The 17,477-nt window shown below is 36.2% G+C and overlaps 1 protein-coding gene across 1 annotated transcript; it reads left to right on the top strand.

Annotated features, from left to right (window-relative positions):
- Window positions 1-459: 459 nt before the first annotated feature.
- LOC114417860 (kinesin-like protein KIN-UB) lies at window positions 460-16,465 on the top strand. Its single transcript, XM_028382885.1, has 19 exons — window positions 460-747; window positions 2,139-2,239; window positions 2,331-2,453; window positions 2,639-2,824; window positions 3,020-3,241; window positions 3,383-3,536; window positions 3,645-3,794; window positions 4,063-4,151; window positions 4,565-4,768; window positions 10,808-10,924; window positions 11,895-12,029; window positions 12,116-12,247; window positions 12,950-13,088; window positions 13,160-13,252; window positions 14,088-14,213; window positions 14,343-14,468; window positions 15,256-15,399; window positions 15,677-15,805; window positions 15,897-16,465. Exons 1-19 carry the CDS (start codon window positions 582-584, stop codon window positions 16,055-16,057), a joined length of 2,697 nt encoding a protein of 898 aa, XP_028238686.1. The 5' UTR covers window positions 460-581; the 3' UTR covers window positions 16,058-16,465.
- Window positions 16,466-17,477: the final 1,012 nt, after the last annotated feature.

The raw sequence follows: 17,477 nt of genomic DNA, 5'->3' as shown, positions 1-17,477 counted from the left end.
TCAACTAATAAGAGTCAAGAATCACTCCAAATCCAACATTCTTTTTGTATTGGTGTTGAATATTATTAATTTGATTGATGACAAATTTTTATTAGATCTGAAATCTATACTATCTAACCACCTTAATGAAATTTTTGGTCTCAATTAATTTTTTTCTTCATCAACTCAAATTTAAAATCTGACTTAGAACGAACTTTGTGTTTGTTGTACATATATACTGTAATAGCAGCATAATTTTGTATTTGTTGTATTTATAAATAAATTTTGCATGAGTTTTAGTTAAAAAATATAAAATACGTGACAGAGATCATGGTAGTGTCTTATTCCCTCCCTTTCTCTCTGCATGGCCCACGCGGTTCCCCCATCCTCCCTCTTCATTCGAGACTTACGGACACGTCTTCCCTCACTCACTCACTTTTATAGTTTTTAAATTTTTTTTCTCTGTGCGTTTTGAATAATAATAATAATTATGAAAAACGAAATGCTTCAAAATTAAAGCGAGGTAACAAATACACGAACGAACGCTTCCATTTTTGTTTCAATTTCAGCAACTGAAGCTCTTATTACTCCCTCACTGCACCATGGCTTACCGAAACGGCGTCGCTCTGGCTCAGAGGGGAAGTGCCGTTAAGTTCGAACGCCCAAACCACCTCAGAACGCCGTCGTCGCCTAAGCCCCGCTTCCCTCACTCGCCGGGATCCGCCGTCCGCCGCTCCACCTCCGCCGCAGCTAGAAGCGGAGACGGAGGTTAGTTAGAATTTAGCTAGTTATTGTCAACTTTCTTCATTTCACGCACAGAGAAATCAAGAGCTCCTGAGAGAGGCAATGTAGCTATTATAAATAGACAAGTTGGAAATGAGTTCAAGTTTTGTTTCAGCTTTTGGTTTCTGCTTCTTATAAGCTTCTTCTTCTTCTCTGCTTTTGGAGAATGTATTTCGTGCTTCCGTTCTATGTCTCTTTCTGATAATGTTTCGCTATTCGTGTTATGGTGTTAGTAGGTATATATGAAGTAACGTGAATAGTTATTGATGGATTATGTGTTGTTGTGATTTATTATTTAGTACATATGAAGAGCGATTTGAATTTTGAAGTGTTGTTTCTTCAACATTTGGATCACGTTCGGAAAAAAGGGAAAATGGAGGTTAAATGTTAAAATTACTGAGACTTTGGAACTGTATGTCGGTATGTAGATTGGGCTTTTAAGCTTTTTCATGCAAATTGTCAATTAACAAATTTAGATCTTAATTATATTACTGGTATCGTTGTTTAATGGCAAAAGTAGGCCTTGGTGTAGCATTATAGATGGATGTTTTTGTAATCAAAGATGAATTTGTATTGTATCATGTTTATGAGAATTTGATGTTTTGGTCGTTAAGATTGGAGAAGCACGTTGTCTAGTTGAGAAGCCATTCTAAAAGCCAGGGTAGTATTGGAGGGTTCAGAATTCAGAGTAGTGCCTCTACTTAAATGGTTATTCTGGGTCTACCACCTGACCTGTATGGGTTTCATGGTCATGCGCCACTTGTTTTCTATTGCAACTTTATGTTTATTATTGATTACAGAAGATTTTGGAATTGGTGGTGATAGCGAACAAAATATATAGGGTTTAAGGGATTTTGCTTTTGTTTTCCTTGGACTGTCCTTATCATTGTGGTGTTTTCCCAACCCCTCCACCATAGGCAATTTGTGAAGGGAGGTTGGGTATGGTGGCACTATAGTCCGCAATGGCATGTTTATATGGTGGAATTTTGGGCTTCCGCCATTGATAACATTGATTTGTTGTCATATTTTATTATTGTGGTTTTCTACTTTGCTTTATTATGGAGTTGAAATGTTGAAACATTAGTGTGTTAAGAGTAATATGTTATGCATATATCGCATATGTCATTAATAGGTTTTTATATTATGTTTTACACTAGGCATACATATGCTTAAGAGTTTCTGAGTGGTGTCTATTGACTATCCACAAGTTTTCGTAGAATCTTGAATTTGAATACCTTAGTTCTTATACTTCACATTTACTTCAAAAGCCAATTATTGTACAGAATGTGACTATTCTAATTGTTCTCTATTCTGCTGTTTTCTTGGCTATGGCAGTATTGTTACTTGTTTTCTTATCATGCTTATGTATACTATAGTGCCTGGAAGAGTTCGAGTGTCTGTAAGGTTGAGACCTCAAAATACTGAAGAAATGATGGCTGATGCTGATTTTGCTGACTGTGTTGAATTACAGCCAGAGGTGCATTTTGGTCTTCTGTTTGTGGATTCTGCATTTTAATTTAATTACTGCATTTTAAGGTTTTGCCCTTGTTTTGTTAAATCTCTTTCAGCTTAAAAGACTGAAACTTCGGAAAAACAATTGGGATTCAGATACCTATGAGTTTGATGAAGTGCTTACTGAATTTGCATCACAAAAGCGTGTTTATGAAGTTGTAGCTAAGCCAGTAGTTGAGGTCTGTCGTAACAATGCATTTCCTGATTGGTCAAGAATATCCTTTTCTTAGCCATCAAACTTTGTTTACTGTAATTTATGATTTGATTAGATAAACATTATTTTTAGTGGTAATGCACTGCTTTCATCAAAGGATTGTTATTATTTAAATGTCTGACTTAACATGCCTTTTGATATTGTTCATAGAGCGTTCTTGATGGTTATAATGGAACTGTGATGGCTTATGGTCAAACTGGAACGGGCAAAACTTTTACTCTTGGACAATTGGGGGAGGAAGATACCTCTGATCGTGGTATCATGGTTCGTTCTATGGAGGATATCTTAGCTGACATATCTCCAGGAACTGATTCTGTCACCGTCTCATATCTGCAGGTTGCATACTTTTATGCATGTATTACTGTATTTTACATCATGTGCATTGTTTGTCATACTTCTTGCATCATAATGCGTGTATGTAGTTATTAATGCTGTGCCCTATATGGTTTGATTGTGCTAGTGTTCTCTGTTTTATCATTTTTCCAGGCTAATTTTAATTTTTTGCTGAAATGTCTCCTACAAATTGTGTAGCTTTACATGGAGACTCTCCAGGACTTGCTTAATCCAGCAAATGATAATATTCCTATCGTGGAAGATCCAAAAACTGGTGATGTGTCTTTGTCTGGAGCTACTCTAGTGGAAATCAAGGATCAGCCAAGTTTCTTGGAGTTGCTAAGAGTAGGGGAAACTCATCGAATTGCTGCCAACACAAAGTTGAATACCGAATCTTCTCGTAGTCACGCTATACTGACGGTGAAATAATGAACTGTGTATTGTTTACATTTTAATTACTCTTACCTGTCATGAACCAAGATATCCAATTAGGCTTTTTTTTTTTTTTTCATTTCATAAAAATAATATCCTATCTTGATGAAATTATCTATTCTCACACAGGTACACGTTAAGAGGTCTGTTGTGGACAGTGAAGATGTTGTTTCTACTGAAAATAATGATGCCTCTCACTTGACTAAACCTTCAAAACCACTTGTTCGAAAGAGCAAGTTGGTTGTGGTAGATTTGGCAGGATCAGAGCGTATCCATAAGTCAGGTATATACTGAAACTTAACTTAAGATTTGTGCGTGTGTGCACCTGTGCACACTAATATGCATGCATATTAATATTGAACATTGCCTCTAAATTTTTTTTCCCCACCAGGAAGTGAAGGGTACATGCTAGAGGAAGCTAAATCTATCAATCTTTCACTAAGTGCACTGGGAAAATGTATTAATGCTCTAGCAGAAAACAATTCTCATGTTCCATTTCGTGATTCAAAACTTACTAGATTGCTCAGAGATTCATTTGGAGGTAAGAAACTTCAATCAGTTTGTCAGATATCATACTATTAACCTTTTGTACTTCAACATCGTGTGATGAAATACGAGAATAAGATGTGATTTATGGTTTAGGAAACTGGTTTCTGCATTCTTATATAATACGTTTACAATATCATTCTCTGAGTCTCTGCATTCCTTGTTATTCTTCTCCTGGGATGTTTTTTCTGTTTACTGAAACGTGCAGTGGTTTTGGTTACGTCATTCTATATTTGTGTTTTATGTTTTCTAATCATTCACAGGAACAGCAAGGACTTCATTGATTGTTACTATTGGCCCATCTCCACGTTATCGAGGAGAGACTTCTAGTACCATATTGTTTGGGCAAAGGGTTAGTTTTCTTTACCATGATTGTCTGTATTTTATGTATAATTTCTACTCATACAATATGCTAGTTATAAAACCATTACTGAGCTTGCACCTAACACCTGAAGTTTTTTGAAGAGTTGGTTGTTGTTGATTTGGTGTCAAATCCTCTATGACCAAGTGTTAATATACTCTAGCTAGCATCTTAATTTGCATCTGTCTATTGTATACTTAATATACCCCTAACAATTTGAAGTATCTTAGTTAATTCATTTTGAAACATTTTTTGATTGACTTGTCTTGTCTCTGATATTTTCCCTACTATATGTTTTATTATTATGATTATGAATTTATGATTACTAATTCAAATGAAAAGCTTTGTTGAGAATTAATATTGTTGGCTTTGCATGAAAGATTGATTGTGTATTTATGTCTCAGGCTATGAAGGTTGAGAACATGCTGAAAATAAAGGAGGAGTTTGATTATAAAAGTTTGTCTCGGAGGCTTGAGGTACAATTAGATAACCTTATTGCAGAAAATGAAAGGCAGCAAAAGACTTTTGAAGAAGAAGTCGGAAGATTAAATTTGGAGGCACAATGTCGTATATCTGAGGTTGAGAGGAAATTTGCTGATGCATTAGAGGTTTGCTATATTTTCTATAGAAAAGTAGCACTATTTTGCGCAAACCACTGTTTTTAAATTATAATCTTATAGTTTTAGATAACATAAATGTACCTAATCATTCAGTCTTAAAAGTATGAGAGAAAGGTAGAGAGAGAAACAGTGAGTGGGTGGGGGTGAGGGGGGAATAGAGAGTGGGATCCCAACGTTAGAACGTTGGCACCGGGTATGGCCAGTAAGCTGAGAATAGACGAACAAATTGGAGGGATGCATCTGATGTCCAATCTATCTACTTCACAAGATTCCTAGAAGAGATGAGTGAAAATGAGCTATGGTATGAGTTTAAGAAATGGGGTGATATGCGTGAGGTGTTCATTGCAAGGAATAGAAATGGCAGGAGGTATGGCTTTGTGAGATTCAAGGGGGTGGGCAATGTGAGGAGACTTGAAAGACAATTGGATAACCTGATACTAGGGATGTTGAAACTACATGTTAACATACCAAAGCACGGAAGAGTGAGAATGTTAAGGGGAGAAACAAACAGAAATGTCAAATACAGGATTGAGGTAACCTTGGATAAATCATGCGATGGGGGGAAACATCAAGGTAACCTGGAAGGGGTAACGGAACAGCAGCCCCAACGAAGGCAAATGACAACCTCATATGCGAGAGCGATGGTGTCAGGCAACAAAATCGTGGGGCAAAGACTGAACCTAATGCGTGCGAGTCCATCGGGAACAAACTCGTACTCGTTAGTGCATCTGAACATACCTGCGGAAAAATGGACATGGCTCAGTAACTCATGGGTTGGAAGATTGAAAAACTTGGCGATGTTCGATAGAGTGGGAGACAAACTCTTGTGGAATGGTGGAGAAGATATCAAGCCAAAATACTTAGAAGATGACATGGTATTGTTAGTGGGATTCACAGATGACAAAGCTATACAACTGGTAAAGGAAGAAACAAACGATGGGTCATCTTTGTTCCATTCATTGGAAAAGTGGAACTAGCATATGCGAATCGGGAATAGACTGGTCTGGGTGTTGTGCTGGGGAATCCCTCCACATGCATAGGATCTGGACCCACTGATGTCACACAATTTTGAAATAAAGGTGCAAGGGTCACGTGCTTGTCCACAAGATAAGGAGGGTGACAGGCCCTTAATGGGCCTTACTAAAAACACCAATACTGGAATAAGTGAAGGGGCTGATGGCAATATGGTAGGAAAAGCAAATGGGCCAGCAAGCGCGATGAAAGTTTATTCCAAAATCAAAGGGTGTAGAAAGCAAATGGGCTACATCAGAGTAGATGGGCTTGTTGATGAGATATCAACAAAATCAAACAGAAAGGACCAAAAGGAGGCTAGAAGCACACCAAATACTTGTGATAAATACTCACCAGTAACAAGAGGCAATGGTTTGAAGGAAGTGGCTGAATGGGAAGAACAGGATAAGGGACAGCATGCACCACGTGCTCTACCAAATAGCAAACGTAATGAAACCTGTAATCAAATAAAAGAAGTAACATCATATTGGATCATGACTCAGGATCTGGGAGTAGCATGTGGGAAAGGGGAGGAATCATTGATCACTATGATGATTAATCAGGAGGAAAGGGATAAGATCGAGGCTGATAGGCTGGGAAATAAGATGGTTGAATAATGAAGATTGTCACTTGTAATATAAGAGGGCTGGGTAGGGGGTAAAGTGGGCTGCAATTAGAAAATGTTAAAGGAGAGAATTGATATGTTGTGTCTACAAGAGACCAAGGTGGAGCAAATGGACAAATCTGTCTGCCAGGCACCATGGGGTGATTTGGAGGTATGTTGGGAGTTGCTACCAACACGTAATAGGGCAGGGGGGCTACTTTGCCTATGGAGTGAACAATCCTTTAGAATGGAGAGGAAGATAAGTGATCATGACTTTATTTATTTAGAAGGCATGTGGGTTCCTGATGGGCAAAAGATGTCCATAGTCAGCATATATTCGGCATACAATATGGCCCAGAAGAGGAATTTGTGGGAGCAAATTAGGCAGTTGAGAAATTCAAGTTTTGGAGGGCTGTGGTGTATACTTGGTGATTTTAATAGTGTAAGAAACCTAGTTGAGAGAGTAAGGATATGTCAAAGGGGGGGTGAATGACTGTAATGTGGAGGAATTCAATGAATGGGTTGTTGATCTTGATTTTGAAGATGTGCCTTGTGTGGGCAGAAAATTCATGTGGTACAAGCCAAATGGGACAGCAAAAAGTAGGTTAGATAGGGTCCTTGTTTCTGCGGAATGGTTTGAAAAATGGCAAGGCTATACCCAATTTATATTGGAGAGGAATTTTTCAGATCATTGTCCTATTTTTCTAAAATCTGAAAACATTGATTAGGGACCGCGACCCTTCAGGGTTCTGAATTGCTGGTTCCAATATAAATCATTCAAAAAGGTTGACCAACAATGCTGGGCAGCAGATCACATAAGGGGTTGGGGTGGATTTGTGCTTAAAGAAAAACTAAAGGCAATCAAGGCAAGGTTGAAAGTTTGGAATAAGGAACAATTTGGTGATACGTAGAAGAAGATACAACGTATTGATCTGGAGCTAAACAAGCTGGAAACTGAAGGTGATGAAAGACAACTATCGGATGATGAGTTGCTGACATGGAAAAAACTGCAAGAGGGGCTGTGGATAGTTGTTCAATCACATTAATCATTACTAAGGCAAAAGGCAAGGTCAAGGTGGATCAAAGAGGGGGATTGCAACTCTAGTTTCTTCCATAGGATCGTAAATGCAAACCACAGTTTCAATACCTTGAGAGGCATGCTTGTTGATGGTGGTTAGATTGCTGAACCTCGAAGGGTGAAAGAGGAGATACACTTGTTCTTCAAAAACAGATTTGAGGAGGTAGATTGGGTGAGGCCCAAACTTGATGGGTTAGATTTCGGGCCATTGGTCATCACCAAAATGTTAGACTGACGGAGCGATTAAGTGAAAAGGATGTAAAGGAAGCTGTGTGGGAATGTGGAAGTGACAAGACATCTGGACCAAATGGCATTAATTTCAAATTTATTAAAGAATTTTGGGAGGTGATCAAAGCCAATGTGCTTTGATTTATGGACGAGTTCTTTGCCAATGGAGTCTTCCCAAAAGGGAGCAATGCTTCATTTCTAGCACTCATTCCTAAGGTGCATGATCCACAAAACCTTAATGATTTAGGCCTATCTCCTTAATAGGGTGCATATACAAAATTGTGGCCAAGGTACTAGCAAGGAGGATGAAGGAGGTGATGCCATCAATTATAGATGAAAGACAAACTGCATTCATAAAGGGGAGACATTTGTTGCACATCACCCTGATTGCCAATGAAGTAATTCATGAAACAAGAGGTGAAACAGACTGTGCTTAGTGTTTAAAGTTGATTTCAAAAAGGCCTATGATTCAGTTTCCTGGGATTTCTTATTGTACATGTTGTCTAGGATGGGTTTCTGCTATAGATGAATCTCTTGGATTGAGGGCTGCCTAAATTTAGCTTCTATCTCCATATTGGTTAATGGAAGCCTTTCGGCTGAATTCATCCCACAAAGAGGGTTAAGCAAGGAGATCCACTAGATCCTCTCTTATTTAATGTTGTTGCGGAGAGACAAAATGGCTTGATGAGAGAAGTGTAGGAGAAAAAACTGTTTGAAGGTTTCACGGTTGGTAGGAACGAGGTAGAAATAAGTGTCTTACAGTATGAAAATGATACAATCTTCTTTGGGAAAGCCTCTAGGGAGAATGTCAAAGCAATCAAGGTCATTTTGCGGAGTTTTGAACTTGTGTCAAGGCTCAAAATTAATTTTTCAAAGAGTGGCTTTGGGGTAGTGGGGGTGTCAGAGAGGTGGAAGGATGATGCCGCTATGTTTCTAAAGTGCAGTCTACTGGCCATACCTTTTCTCTACTTGGGTATCCCGATTGGGACAAACCCAAGGCGTACTGAGGTTTGGGATCCCATTATCAAGAAATGTAAGAGAAAGTTGTCGAAACAGAAACAAAATTTACTTTCATTTGGGGGAAGGGTGACTCTCAAAATCAGTTTTAAATTTCATTCCTATTTATCTCTTTTCTTTTTTAAGGGTACCTAATGAAATATTAGACAAGTTGGTGAGGATACAACGGAGGTTTATGTGGGGTGGAGGATTAGAGCAGAGGAAGATTGCTTGGGTAAAATGGGAGTCAATGTGCCTACCAAAGGAGAAAAGAGGATTGGGAATGAGGGACCTAAGAAAGTTTAACTATGCACTCCTTGGAAAGTGGCGATGGAATTTATTCCATAACCAAGGGGAGCTGTGGGCTAGGGTGCTGGTCTCAAAATATGGTGAGTGGAGGAATTGGGACGAGGAGAGGAGGGGCAGCATCGAATCATCATAGTGGAAGGATATTAGATCTATAGCTCATTCCACTTAAGAAGGGAGTTGGTTTGCTAAAGGGATAAAGTGGAATCTTGGGTGTGGAGCAAGGGTGTGATTCTAGGAGGATGGGTGGAAGGGTGATGGTGTACCACCTATGTTGAAGTACCCCATATTGTACTCTATCTCCTATCAGCAACAACAGTCCATTCAACAGATGGGAGGTATCACAAGTGCAAGGTGGGAGTGGAATTTCCAATGGAGGCGGCCACTTTTTGATGCTGAGATTGATTTGGCAACCAAGTTCCTGGAAGAAATGGATGGTATCATCATCTATCTAGATTGTGTAGACAGCTGGACTTGGAAGGGAGATTCAAGTGGTGTATACACTGTGGGGAATGTGTATACGATGCTTATGGGGGTCTATACAGACGAAAATCAGGATGGAGCTTTCAGTGTGCTGTGGAAAGTAAAGGTCTCAAGCAAAGTTTCCTTTTTTGGTTGGAGATTATTAAGAGATAGACTGCCAACGAAGGTGAACTTGCGTAAGAGACATGTGGAAATCAATGATCCAATGTGCCCATTCTGCAAAAGTTCTGAAGAAGATGCAGCACATCTATTTTTTAGCTGCAGTAAAATTCTGCCACTATGGTGGGAAGCTCTGTCTTGGACAAACATATCGGGAACATTTTTCCAATGTCCGAGACAACATTTCCTTCAGCATGCACTTGGAAAGACATCTGGTGTTTGGTTCCAGCGATGGCAGTGCTGGTGGATATCCTTGACATGGAATATTTGGCAGCATTGAAATGCAATTGTTTTCTCAAATGGAAGATTTGATGCCAGTAAGCTGATGGAGGAGGCGGTTTTCCTGTGCTGGAAGTGGCTAAAAATTTTGGATAAGGGCTTTGATCTACCTTTCCATCAATGGTCTAGTAATCTTAGGGAGGCATTTTGTAATCAGGGAGGGATGAATATATAAGTAGAGGGTAGTATTGGGCCAAAAATACTGTCAGACTTTTGGTTTCCTAATTCATGTTATACGGATTTTGTAATCAGCTTGTATTAGGGTACCACGATTCTGCTCATTTTGGCCTTCACTTGTATACTTACCAGTACATCTTGTACTGTTTTAAATATAATATATTATTAGTTTTGCCGATTAAAAAAATCTTATAGTTTTTAGATGCTTTATAAATTTTATCAACATGCTGTATGGATGAGCTTTACAATTGTTGTCAAATTATGGTCTTCTTCTAGCCTTCTGGGCTGTGAACATAAAATAAAACATCAGTTCTGAGGTTATATGGAAATTAAAACAGTTTGTACAACAGGTTAGGGTTTCTGGCAGATTAAGTTGGGAATTTAATTGGAAGAAGTTAAACTAGAAAGATGGAGATAGAGAGAAGGTTCTTTGACATTAAGATCTTGGAAATCGAAGCCACTGGTTTGCAATCTGGGTGTGGTTTCAACCAAGTTCCAAATTACAAAAATTGCAGTTTTGTATGGTTCAAAAACACCCCCCAACGACATTTTACTTTATGGGGCAGTGACTATACATGGTGGACTCCTTTATTTTGTATTCTTTAGGGAATCTAGGAGTCTGCTAGTTCTTATGACTTTATTTATTTATTTTTTAACATCCTCTTTCATTGTTGCATAATGTCTCATATTTAGTTGTTTCCTATAGAAAGAGAGATTGAAATGCCAGATGGAGTACATGGAATCAGTTAAGCAGCTAGAGCAGAAGTTGGTGTCAAATGAGAAAAGACATGGCAGCAATTATTTTGTGGATGGTTGTGGAGAGGTATTCCATTTCAAACAATATTAACTTTTCTGGAAAGGGGGTTCTCTTACTGTGTTTTTTTTTTAATTATTACTGGTAGATATTGAGACATTGTTATATTGGACCATTTTTCAGGATCCATCAGTCTCTACACTCTTATTATGTGCACTTGTTATTGTGAAAAATTTGTTTTTTGAAAATAAAGTATTTACCCTTGTTTTGTGTTGAAGACCAACTTTACTAAAAGCATTGTTAGGTGAAGTAAATCCCACTAACAGTTTTATATCTCTATCATGTTCTCTCATACAAGAGCCTTTATGGGTTGAAGACCAATAACCAATTATCCCAAAGGTTTGAGTTATTAGGCAGAATCCGCAAAGGAATGGTTTGTCCTTTGAATGATAGACTACTCTTACTCCATAAGCATTTTGTTTTCTTCCCCCCAGTTCATTGAATGTATCAGCTAAGTAGAATGTCTGAAAAATTCCAGTTGTGACTATTTTGATGCACTCTTGATAGACACACCAATTTTTTTTTTGCAATTTGGCAAATTTGCACTTCTTCCTACCTTGCATTCTAGTGATGCATAGCATGTAAAGCTGTTTTTCGAATGTGAGGCTGGCAGTAGACAGACCTTGGAGTTAATTCTTTTCCAATCCATACTAATGTATTTTCAGTTTTCTAACATCAAATTCCATGAAGTCAGTCTGATTGCATTTAGGTTGTGGGAATATATTAGTATAGTAGTTTATCAGTTGTATGGCTACTTATTTTTAGACATAGTACAGAATTCCATAAAAGATGAGAATTGAATTGTTTCACCCTGCTTTTATATGTCAAAATCTATATCTTTCCCTCTCCTATTTTATGATTTCCCTACCTGCTTGCTCGTGTTTGCTTCAATCTTCATGGTTTGTGCTAAGTTCAATATTTTAAAATCTTTAATGTTCACTGTTTAGTGGTCCTGATGTTAAAGTTTTTGTTGGCACAGGGCCCAACTCCATCTTCTGAAGATGAAGTTTCTGAGATCAGAAAGCTGTTTGAAAATGAATGCAATAGGAGAAAGGCAGCGGAAGCAGAGGTAGAACATCTAAAAATTCTACTGGGGAAAAATACACACACACAGGTATATTTCAGTTAAATGACGAACTTCTCTGGCTTCTTATTTTTCAAGCATTGATTTCTTGAATATTGGGACATTTTATGTACTAGGCTGGAGGGGATGCAGAGGTTATAAAGGTTCACAGCATTCTGGAGGATGAGGTTAATCAGAAAAAGAAACTTGAAGAAGAAATAATAATATTAAGAAGTCAATTATTGCAATTGAACTTTGAAGCTGAGCAGGTATTGTATAACTTTGACCCAATATGGAGCATATGTTTGAGTTAGAAGTAATAAGCTTGGAGAGTGCTTGATAAATTAGTAATTTATGAGTTCCCATATATTTGAATATATTGTAATTCTAAGAACCTACTAGATTTAAAGACACATTTATTTATTTACTAATGCAAGAAAAAAGTTATTAAAAAGAAAGCAGTGAAAGTACAACTGGGAGAGCATAAAAGTCCTTTATTGAAAAATGAAATGACTAAAACCTGCACAAAAACTCAATAATATTGTTGCATCCTAGTAATGGAAACTCCCTTGAAAAAATAATGACCAGGGAACCAAATGGAGATCATGAAAGTGTAAGGGATAAGAGACATTCTTGAAACTTGTGCATTGCATTTCTTTTGAGCCAAATACTCCCAATGAACTGCGTGATGGTTCAGATTAAGTGTTACCAGAAGATAATGTAGAGCACTAGGACCTAGCTTCTTAATTTCTTTGTGATATTGTAACAATATTTACAATGTAAAGTTCTTTAAGTGTCATCAAGTTGGAAAGTTTGATTAGCACATTGAAACTGTAATGATTGTTGTGACTTCAAGTTTTCACATCTCTCTGTAGCCTCTAGCTGTGTATACCTTGTCCTTTTAGCATGACTATGGCTTGTATTGCATTATTTAATTCTTTTTGTGAATATGAATAATGTTATGGTCATAGATGAAAAGATGTTTAGGAAGTGAAAGATCAGTAAATGCCTCCTCTGCCATGGATTCTTCCATGTCTCAAGTTAGGCATTCCCAACTCAAAGACACTGGGAATGGCCAGAAGGCATCTGTTGCTACACTCTTTGAGCAAGGTGCAAGTTGGTTGAGTTATTATTGAATCTTGACATCATCCATGTGTGTGTGACTCATGTTATTTTGACAGTTGGATTGCAAAAGATTTTGTCGTTGCTGGACTCTGATGATCCCCTTGTACAGATTCATGCTGTTAAAATGGTGGCCAATCTTGCAGCGGAAGGTTGTTGCTATCCTCTACTTAAGGCTGTTATTTAATCTTCTTTTAATACCTATTTATTGATATTCGGCTAGCAAAATCTTCAAAAAGAAGCACATGATGGAAATACTGATAATTTAGTGATAGGTGCTAGTGGATTCCAGAGAGTAATTTCCTGAATTATTATTCATGTTTTTGTTGCATTTATCTGTGTCATATGTTACAAACTCTGGGAAGGAGTGAAATTCATGCAAAAAATCAGAATGGTCATCCTTCTGCAACATTGTTTTGTTCAACATACCTTTAAAAATTTATGCTATCTTTTTCACATCTGTTCCAGTCTGTATCAATAATTTACAATGCTCTTACCACTCCTGAATGCTGTTCTATGCTTTTTCTTTATTATCATTAAGGGCAATATTTTTATGAAGAAATGTTTTATGACGTGTTTCTTCTCTAGAATTCATCAGAATGTCATATATTAATCTTCTCTGGATCTGCTTCTTTTTGAGTAAGCATGCCTTTTTATAAGTCTGTCTTCAGATTGCCATATGTCTTCTGCAAAGATTATTTTATCACTGTAAATCTTGGCCTTTATTTTAAAAGTTTTGGTTTTCCCCATGAGTGCTGAGATCGTTGTGATTCATTGATCACTCTATTTCGTAAGAAAAATAAATTTCTTATTGGTCTGTTGTGGGGATGAATGTTGTTGAAGTGCAGTTGCCCACCAGACTACATTCCTCTTTTTAACAGCCCCCCCCTATTGCATGCATACTCAAGCCTTCCAAAAAAATTTGCCTTCTTGGTACGGTAGTATATGAAGATTTTGTTGAATAATTTGTTTCAATACAATATGCAGAGGTGAATCAAAAAGGTATTGTTGAAGCTGGTGGCCTTTCTTCCTTGTTGATGCTTCTTAGAAGATATGAGGATGAAACGGTTCGCAGAGTAGCAGCAGGGGCAATTGCCAATCTTGCCATGCATGGTGATTGTTATTTTTTTAATAAATGTTCAAGTTAGCTGGATTTTACTTCCTACTTTGTTATTATTAGTGGATTTCTGCATTTAGCCGCTAGGTTTTGATATTACTTTACTTTCTTTCATGACAATTCAGAAGCCAATCAAGAACTTATAATGGCCGAAGGGGGAATCACTCTGTTGTCAATGACTGCATCTGATGCTGAAGAACCACAAACTCTTCGAATGGTTGCTGGTGCCATAGCTAACCTATGTGGAAATGGTACATTTACTTGTTTTCTAGTCATTCATGTTGCTAAATCTGTGTGTGTGTGTGTGTGATCTGATACATCAAGTTGGTGATGAATTAATAATTAGTTCAATCATGGTGCCATAGCAGGGCTTGATTTCATCTCTATTCTGTTAATTTATAGAGGCCTTTGTTTTCTATTTTTTCGTGCTTCAGACTTTGAAGACCCTTTTTTGCCTCTGGTTTATTTTTTCCAACTCCTTTGTCTCTGTTCACATGTTCTTAGCAGTCATTTCATCATTCATTCTGTTTAGACTCTGGACAATTTGATTATTATGAACACCTTTTATTTTGTTAATTTTCTTTGAGAATTTATGTGTATGGCATAAAAGCATTTTGCTTGGGATTAATATTTATTAGGAAAAAATATTTTTTTTTTCTCAAAAAATGTACAAGGAAGCTGCAAATATATCTATAGTGCACTAAATTGATTAGTTTCTATCTATAGTCCTCGTTTTCACTAACCATCCCACTATAGCATTATTTGGGTTGGTCGTTCTGCATCCTGATTGAGATTGATAATTATTGGTGTTGTTCTGTAGTATGGTGTTTTTCTGTAGACAGAGAAAAACATCTTAAAGTGAGAGAACTGATTACTTTATATGTACATTAAATACTCATGCAAATGATAGCTACCATCCTGATATGGTGTTCTGAAAGGTTGTGCCTTCATTTGTATATTTTACATTGGAAGTTATGATCTTCATATTTCAATTACTCATCAATTGTTCACCACTTTATCATTGTGTTCTTGATCCAGATAAAATATTGATGAAGTTGAGATCCCAAGGAGGTATCAAGGCTTTACTGGGAGTTGTAAGATGTGGACATCCTGATGTTCTTTCACAAGTTGCACGAGGAATTGCCAACTTTGCCAAATGCGAGTCTCGAGCTTCTAGTCAAGGTTTGCTTTCTTGTCAATATTTATTGCCAATGGTGCAAATGTTATATTAGAGGTATGTTGAGTCATTGAAAATGGAGATAGTTGTTGCTCGCCAGCTGCAAGGCCATTGACTTTAAGATTATATTTATGTTTCCAATTTCTAAACAAGTCACTGCCATCAATTTTCCCCACTCTGCTGCTTCCCACTTTTGGCATTGTCATATTTCTAGCACTAGAGAAATTAATGGTAAAAAGTTTTTTAATTGTATGCTGTTAATATGATATATTACATCCACAGGGATAAAAAGTGGTACGTCGTTTTTGATAGAAGACGGTGCACTTCCATGGATAGTACATAATGCTAACAATGAAGCTGCACCAATCAGGCGTCACATTGAACTTGCACTCTGCCACATGGCTCAACAAGGTAATTGGACTCCTTGTCATGTTTTCAAGTTTTTTTAGAAACAATTATTATATTGTTGCAAAAACTCAGAATTAGGTTACAAAAATTGCAGAAGTGAATGCAAAAGACATGATCAATGGAGGTGCCCTTTGGGAGCTTGTCCGGATTTCAAGGGATTGTACACGAGAGGACATAAGGAATCTTGCTCGTCGGACTCTCACTTCTATCCTGCCATTCAAATCTGAATTGCGGCGATTACGTATAGACGTATAGTGCAGACTGTTGATGGCATGTCTTTCCTGGGGTTCATATTTTGTTCATGTTCTACTGATGGTGAAACTGATCTACTGAATACTGATGCTACAAAATCCTTATAAATGGAGCATTTGGCGTGTAGTTGTATACCTTGCTAGTTTTGGGTAAGAGAAGCAGGGTTTGGTTGGTAATTCTCGTGGTTTCTTGTCAACACTGACCTAGAATGTAGTAGATGTAAATAGAGGGGGAAGAGATGAAGAAAAGTGAGGTTTTTGGGCGGGGGAGAGATGTTGAAGAAATGTTATGATCAGTCATGCATAGTGTAATCAAACTCTGATTGCCAGAAATGACATGGAGCTGCCAATATTGTATTCGACTTGTGCAAGTAATGAAAATCCTTACAATTTCTTTTTTAATAGCCAAAAAGTGTTGTCTCATGGGAAAAGTTTATTTTCAAAGAGCTAGATATTTTTTTTTTCTTATTAAATTTATTATATTCTGAAAAGTGAGAGTAAAATATGCAAAAAAAGGGCAAAATTTGCAATTGAATAATAAGTTGGAGACAAAAATGCAATTAAGCTTATTATTTATTGTGTGAAGTTTTTTCTTTTTTTATAGGATTGTTTGGAGTTTCTAAAACATGTAAACCTCTTAATTTATATGCTTAATTTTGACTACATATTACATTTAATAATTTTTTTGGAAAACAAATTTTATTGATGAGGGTCAAAGATATTATATTTAATAAATACAGTAATATTATTAAGCAGTCAATTTTAATTATATATATTACTTATGCTATATATTAAAAATATCATTTATTAATTTTAATAATTAAAATATGTTTTACTACATTAATATTTTTATTTTTTAATTGTTGTCTTTCATAATTTGACTACATTTTATGTATAATAAATATTGTATTTAATGTTATTGGAAAGTCAAAATTACTTATAATCTATTAATTATTTTATTCATTAAATAAGGTGTATTTGATAAATTAACATAAAATATAATTATTGAAAGTATTAATACCTATATATATACATATTAATTTTTTTAATATTTTTAAGAGAATTATTTGATATAACATATTTTAAAATAGAAAATTTAAAATATATGTTTATAAATTGAAAATTATATAAATATTATAGTAATTTACTTCTTGATTATATACTTAATAATATGAATACATATTATATTTGTTAAAAATAGTATTGAATGTTATTGGAAATCAATTCTACTTATAATATTTAAATACAAAATATTTATTTATATTAAAAATATATTCTTAAATAAAATTTATTTATTTTACATAAATTAATATCTTAATATATACATGTTCATATTATAACATACATGAATGTTCATTGTTTTTAAAAAAAATAATGTATTAGTTTTTATGATAGCTATAATATATAAAAAGAACTTAATATAT

The sequence above is a fragment of the Glycine soja genome, chromosome 1, assembly GCF_004193775.1.
Source record: "Glycine soja cultivar W05 chromosome 1, ASM419377v2, whole genome shotgun sequence".
NCBI classification, from domain to species: domain Eukaryota; kingdom Viridiplantae; phylum Streptophyta; class Magnoliopsida; order Fabales; family Fabaceae; genus Glycine; species Glycine soja.
This window is presented reverse-complemented; position numbering and strand designations above follow the sequence as displayed.